The sequence below is a fragment of the Poecilia reticulata genome, linkage group LG9 (genome assembly GCF_000633615.1).
Source record: "Poecilia reticulata strain Guanapo linkage group LG9, Guppy_female_1.0+MT, whole genome shotgun sequence".
NCBI lineage: Eukaryota > Metazoa > Chordata > Actinopteri > Cyprinodontiformes > Poeciliidae > Poecilia > Poecilia reticulata.
The window spans coordinates 2,455,547-2,462,774 of NC_024339.1; the positions used below are offsets into that span (position 1 = coordinate 2,455,547).

General features: G+C 40.9%; 1 protein-coding gene across 3 annotated transcripts in view; it reads left to right on the forward strand.

Annotated features, from left to right (window-relative positions):
- Nucleotides 1-370: 370 nt before the first annotated feature.
- tacr1a (tachykinin receptor 1a) overlaps nucleotides 371-7,228 on the forward strand; it is a 49,649-nt gene continuing 42,791 nt past the window's right edge. For 2 of the 3 annotated variants that reach the window (XM_008417286.1, XM_008417287.1), the window contains exons 1-2: nucleotides 371-459; nucleotides 2,189-2,661. In XM_008417286.1, coding sequence (XP_008415508.1) covers nucleotides 2,261-2,661 — 401 coding nt within the window. In that variant the 5' untranslated portion in view covers nucleotides 371-459; nucleotides 2,189-2,260. Of the gene's footprint in view, nucleotides 460-1,885; nucleotides 2,662-7,228 lie in introns of those variants that run through there. The other variant, XM_017306491.1, reaches the window with a different exon arrangement.

Consider the following 7,228-nt stretch of genomic DNA (forward strand, 5'->3'; position numbering starts at 1 on the left):
GTTTAGAGTTACTTTGTTGATTCAGATGATCAGGTTAACTGCTCGTTCAGAGAACCTTTTCATGATATGCTAATTTTTTGAGACAGGGATTTTGGGTTTTTATGAGCTGTATGGCARAATCATCAGTATTAAAACAATAAAAGACCTGAAATATTTCAGTTGGTGTGCAATGAATCTAAAATATATGACAGTTTAATTTTTATCATTAAATTATGGAAAATAATGAACTTTATCACAATATGCAAATTTTTTTAGAAGGACCTGTATATGTGTGACAAAGTGGACATTAGAGATGATTGCACCCCCTCCCTTTTCTTACTTTGTTTGAAGATGTTGACTACTCTTTAGCAACTCTTTAGCAGTTGCAGCAGTTCGCCACCAGTGGGCGCTCCTGACTCAGCGGGCCAACGGCAAATTTAGCAGAGTAACGGCTGGGAGCTCGCTATTGTCTATCAACAGGTAAATATCAATTAACGCTGCTATTTATATTGACGGTCTCTTGCGGGAGAAGTCAGCTGGAGTAAAGTGACGAGATGTTTGTGTGGGAGGTTTTGAATGAGCAGTTTTTTGACTTAAATTGTAAATATTTGTAAGGAGGGCCGACGGCAAATTTAGCACAGTAAAGGCTAGTCAGCGGAGGCGCTCACTGCCGCTAGCTATTGTCTATCAACAGTGTTCAACAATGAAAGAACCTGCGAAAACTACGCTGACTTAATCATTAAGATGTCATTATCAAGATGTCAGAATTGGTTTCACTGGACTTATTTCGAGCGATTTTTAAAAATAGGCAATGAGAGGCTTCTACACAGTGTCGCTGTATTTAAACTGTTTTCTACTATTTTACACTTGTCCATATGTATTAGTCAATTTTATTTTGTAACCATGTTGCTGTGTATTGCAGATTTCTGCCCAGGTCCCTCTYGAAAATGAGATCTAGATCTCAACGGGGTTTACCTGGTTAAATAAAGGAAATAAATAACTAAAAAAATTAAGTGTGCAACATATGAATGGGTTAAAAAGCAAAACCTTGTGTCACAACAGGCAACAAAAGTCTGCAGCTCTGCACAGCCGATTGAGGTTGGTTACAGGCTGAAAACAGGACGGTGCAAATGCACACTACACTTTTCAGATTTACATTTGCACGCAAGAAACTGTGCACGCATCCTTTTCAATGAATTTAATAATTGTGCTCTGCTTAGTCGGTCTGTCACCTAAAATCCCTATGACTATATTGAAGTTTATGTTTGTATCAACATGTATCAAATTCRACGGCCATGAACCCAGAATGAAGGAGAATCCGTGTCAGAGCCGTTTGTTGTCAGAGAAAAGCTTTTTTCCCGTGAAATGTGTCCCAGTCCTCACAGACATCATTGCGCTCGTTTTCTCCCCAGGCTCGTTGATTTCCAAACACGGTTCATGCTGTGAGACCACAAGAGGGGGCAGTGAGTGGGAACACCGGGGTGTTGGTGCTGCTTCTTCTCCTCATCCCATTACAGGGAACACCCTGGAGTTCGAATTTTATTCAAACTGCAAAATCACTGCTGCCAACATCTTCTTTTTTTYTTCTTCACTTTTTATTATTAATGATAATATTATTAATGTTCTCATATAATTTATTTTTTTTCCGTCTTTGCCCTGTTTGTTGTCGCCAGCAGCTGAATACTTCTACTACTAATAATAATAATGCCAAATCAAATCAGATAAGAGGTATTTAGGCATGGTAATCCCTCCGGGCTCTCCGCGCGCGGTTTGAGTCGGATGAGATGAATAACTCACCTGAGCTCATCCATAATCATGGCCGCAAAGCCAGCCCCTCGGCGCAACGCGCGTCAGCTCGATCCATAAGTGGCTCGCCGCGTCTCAGTTGGAGCAGAGGAGCAGGAGGACAGCAGCGGCAGACAGAGCAGCGCTTTCTCTGACGCGCTACCGAGTTAAGAGAGCGCGCACTCCTTCTGCTCCTGGCACCGCGCGCAAAAGTCGCGTCTTTGTTTTTACGCACGGCGCGGAGTGGAGAGTTTTCAGAAACTCTCCCGCACCTGTAGTCAGTCCGTTATAGTGGGATTTTATGCGGACTGGTTGTGTAATTTTGTGTTCAATTGGAAAGTGCACGTGGCGGGAAACTATCCACTACTGTCTTTTTTTAAAAATTTTATTTATTATTATTATGTGTGTTTGTTTGTTCTGACAGTGGACTTCATTCCGTTGTAGCCATTCTGTTGACGTGCGCGGTGAAGCGATCTTTGCGCTCTAAACATAAAGTATGGATCCTTTATTCAACACCACCGAGGTGCCAAACGGGACGGTCGGCTCCAACGGCACCAACGGAACCGTGTACCGGAACCAGTTCGTGCAGCCGGTGTGGAGGATCGTCCTGTGGGCGATCGCGTACAGCTGCATAGTCGTGGTGTCGGTGGTGGGCAATGTGACCGTGATCTGGATCATCATGGCGCACAAACGCATGAGGACCGTCACCAACTATTTCCTCCTCAACCTGGCGTTCGCCGAAGTCTCCATGTCCGCCTTCAACACGGTGATCAACTTCGCCTACGCCGTGCACAACGAGTGGTACTTCGGACTGATCTACTGCCGCTTCCACAACTTCTTCCCCATCGCGGCTGTGTTCGCCAGCATCTACTCGATGACCGCCATCGCCCTGGACAGGTAACGCTGCGGGTCATGGCGCACAGCTACTGTGGTGACAAACCCCATAAAGCAGGTCACTTTACAGTAGGCTGGTGTGTTTAAGGCTCCTGAAAGTATCAATATGTATTAAAAAGCTCTTAAACAGCAGAGGAATGTTGTAAAAATGTAGCAGTACAGCATGCGGAACAGCTTAATCAACTCAAAGTGGGGAAAAAGAAAAACTCGAGAAGAGTCGAGCAGTTAGAGACGTTTTGGACTGTCTGGTTGTCTCCAACATGTAGATAAAATTACATATAAATAACACACGGGATGAAGATATCACAGTTATTCATCAAATTTACAAGTTTGAAAACAAGTGAGGTAAAGCGTACACTCATTTAATCCTTTAATATTCATAAAAGCTACAAAGTTATAATCTATCAAATACGAGGTCGCACACAAAAAACAATACACAGCCCAAACCAAGGAAACAAATAGCATCATTGCAGTATTTCAGTGTGTAGGTGTGTGATGGGAATATTTCATTTCTAAATTTGCTGGATTTTTTGTGTGTTTAAGAAAACCTTTGTATAAAACGGTTGCTTGTTTTTATCATTTATCGCTATGTGATAAAAAAAATAAACTTAGATTGAATTGAACTGAATAAGTCTGACCTCGCTATGAAAACCTTTTCCAGATTTTTGTTTATTAAGAGTTGTGTTGGACATCATTTTAATTTCACTTTTAAGCTGTTCCACAAGCTTACGTCGCTATTATTTGTATATATTATACTCCTTCTGACCATATGTATGAAAGTTGTGCATCTTTAGGTTAAGTGTATCATATCATCGCCTTTTTTTGTTTTTTGTGGCTTATGGTCAACATTTTTTTGTCCGTTACATCAAACAGAGCTGTTTTGAGTTACATTCAAAGTTTTTGACTATAAAAATGCATAAGTGTGTTCACAAAATCTGGCAGCCTGTATAATCGGTCGGTTTCTMTGCTAGCTATTTCAACCCTTTGCCTCCTATGAGCCCCAGCCAGGTGTGTTACACTCACAGACAAATTAGCTTGACTCAAGGTAAACAGGCAAAAACAATTTGGGAAAACAAAGGGCAAATAGGGAACAGGTTTTCATTCAAAGTTCTCATTCCCCCCATTAACCGCCATAGTACCTGWCCCCTGTTAGCTCTTTCCTTGCTGCTGTGCTTCTCAGGCAATACTGTGAATCTGATTGCATCACAGCTCTGCAGCTAAGATATAATAAAAGGTCATGCAGGTCAAAACAAAGACATGAAACATGTTGATCCACTGGGAAGCCCTCACTTCCAGTTGTCTCTCCCACTGCTTTAGAGCTTCAAGTTTATATTTCAACAACTTCTTGACTTGTGTGAGTTTAAGCCTTCCCACAATCCCCTCCCACTTGTGACATTTTTCTGCCGAACAGAGAGCGAGTCTGTGGGAACTCATCCCAGCTACCTGGTGAGACACAGTTTTGTCATCTCCGCTGCGATCGTGCCTGCGGTGCTTCACGCTCAGCACAGTTCAGAGCTCAGCAGCGGAGCCGAGCGCTGACACCGATGTGCTGGCTGTAACGAAACAACCCGCCTGAGATGCATTCAGCCTCATGATGGGTGGTGGCTGCGGTGAGGGAGGGGGTTGGTGAGGTGTAGAGAGCTTAAGCGGGGAAAAAACAATCAGAGTGTGACTCTGTTTAAAAGAGAATAGACGATGACAAGGTTTCAGCAAGATGGATTACTGAATGAAATTAGCATGCTCTTTAAATTACTTTGATAATGTTGTTTTTTTCATGGAGGTGACTTCTGTAAAATGAAAAAAAAAAACTGACAGAATAAATAACACATCCATCATTGAATATATTAAAGAAATCTTGCTGTGCCATTGGTTTTCTACGTAATTCCACTCGATTCTCATCTCCCTTCAGAGTTTTGTCTGGGATTTCTCCCGTTCAAATGGATTCTTCTGGTAGAATTTCAACCTGGTCAATCAGCAAACAGAAGGAGACATTGTGGAGGATGATGTTGATTTTCTGCACTGTTTTAGGATATTAGTCTTCCTGTAGTTTTAACAATGGCAGCGGAGGAAGTGAACGAAGCCGCTCAGTCTGTGTTGGCCGCTCTTTCAAATACCGAGCAATTAAAAGTGAGGGCGAGAGGAATGCTTAAGGTGGGGAAAATGGTGGCAATCAATAATATTTCAGAAAAACAAAATTATCACATACTGACTCTCGTTACAGGACAAGAAAATTTATAGACTCATAATAATAATACTAGTAATAATGACAACTGTAAAAAACAACCGGACATACAGCATTAGAATAATTACCAACTGCTTACTATGTGCACCATATAATATACTTAGATACTCTGAGTTTTGTGGCAAACAAATAGCATCTATAAAAGCGAATGATGATAATGATGATAATAAAATAATTAACACAACATTTTAAAGAAAGAACATCACATTGAGTGAAGGTCTGGGACTGCTCTGCTACTTCAGACCCTGAGAAACTTACTGTAATTCATGTAGTTTAGCAGTTTGTAGTTTGTTTCCTGGAGAAGGTAGAACCTTACAGAAATATCAGCCATTGTGGCGCGGAACTCGTCCGATCAAATGGGCCAAACAGACGGCCTTCATCTGCCACCCTGCGGAGAACATACCAGAAAGTGCCAGAGCGACTCGCCGTCTGCGTGTGAGAAAGCTAAATGTGCAAACTTGTGAAACAAACACTTGAATATCTTACTACAGCATCTGTGGAGAAAAGCAGCGACTGACCTTTGCGCCAGTGCTGTGCCGTCTTTTCAAACATCATCAAGCTGTGGGAATCTATTTCTGGAAGGGAGGCATTGGCTCAAGGTCCCAGAGTCATGCAGCGACTCAGCCAGAGTCTGGACTTGAACCGGGTGGAGGCATGAAAATAGCTGCGCATGCTTCCACGCGGCCAGCTTGACCTTAGGCAAGTTTCCAGCAATAATAAGAGAAGGAAAATAATGCTGGACCACACATGTTGAGTCCAGAGAGAGGCTTAGTAACTGATGTTACAGCCCAATGTGCAAAGTGGATTGATTTATTTTTATTTTTAATTAACCTTTTCATTGTATAATTGTGTGCTGACTTCTTTATGTAAAAGGAAGCACTTCATTTTATAGGGGCAGTATTATGTAAAATCGACTTTTTTGAGCTATACATCATGTTATGATGTTAAAAACAAACCTGGAGTGTTGCCTTGATTTTTTCCTTCATGTTTGAGAAATACTTGAATCTCCCTGTGCAAAACGCCTGGGTGGACCTTTCCACTATTATGGGATTAATAGTTTTACAGTGCCTCGCAAAAGTACTCATACCCCATTAATCTTTCTCCTTTTTTAAATTACAACAAACATATTATTTCAATTGCATTTTATTTGAAAAAAAAATTTAATACATATTTATCTGGTAATAAAAAAAGAATACAAAGTTTGAGAAGTTTGGTTTGCATTTGTATTAAGCCCCCAATCAGGTGGCTTCAAAAATTACCTGATTTAGTAGCAAAAAGAAAATTAGGGGAAAGCTTAAAACTGAAGTTTTTAGTATTTTGTGTTGTTTTAAGGTTTATTTATGCTCTGTTTCTTAGTTTCTTTTTATTAGATCAGTCTTGTTTCTGTTTTACTTTGGATCCATCCTTCCTGAGTGATTCTAGTTCATTATGTTTATTTTTTGTGTCTAGTTATTCTTTGCTACGCTAGCTTAATTATGTTTCACAGGTCTAGTTATTCTGCAGTTAGATTTATTTCCTAGTCTCCTGTGTACTCTCCCACACCCCCTGCACCGGTCTCTCTCTCGCTCTCCTCAGCCTGCGTTTTGCCCTCTACCCTCACATGTGCAACCCGTTCCAAATCAGCCATTTGTTCCTTGTTCAGTAATCAACCTCCCCAGAATATGTGCAACTCATTCTCAGTCAGTCCTTGCTAGTTTATCCTGTTAAATCCCGTTACTTCCCTTGTGTGCCTGGTTCCTGTTGTTTTTGTTCTGCTCTGGCTACCTGCATTCTCTGTGACTTTTTGGTTTCATCATTAAAGAACATTTAATATGATCCATGCTCCCAGCTCCTGTCTGCATTTTGGGTCCATCAACAGACACAAACATGGTAGAAATATGGTATAAAAAAACAACCCAAGCTTTGGACATCTTACACATATCCAGATAAGAGTTGACTGAAATGACAACTCGCACCCGTCATCATCCATAGGTAGAACGGGTATCATAATGTAAATTCAGCAAGATGCTTTGAGATGAGATGGAAATTAAACATTTTAGCCTACATGTGATGAACTCTATGATAGAAAATGAAACAGACAATTCCCATTGGGAATCATAGTAGAGGCAGCATCTTGCTGTGAGGATTCTTTTTATAAGAGACATCTGAAGGGACTTCAGACTGAAGAATTGAAGGGACAGGGGGTTAACCTTCCAGCAGGACATCTGCCTTAATATTCTATTCTATTCTATTCTAAACTTGTAGAGATTCACTTGAATTTCTACAAAATGTAGTTACACAGCCGTTTTAAATTTAGCATGCCTTCACTTGCTTCGTGGCTGTATATAT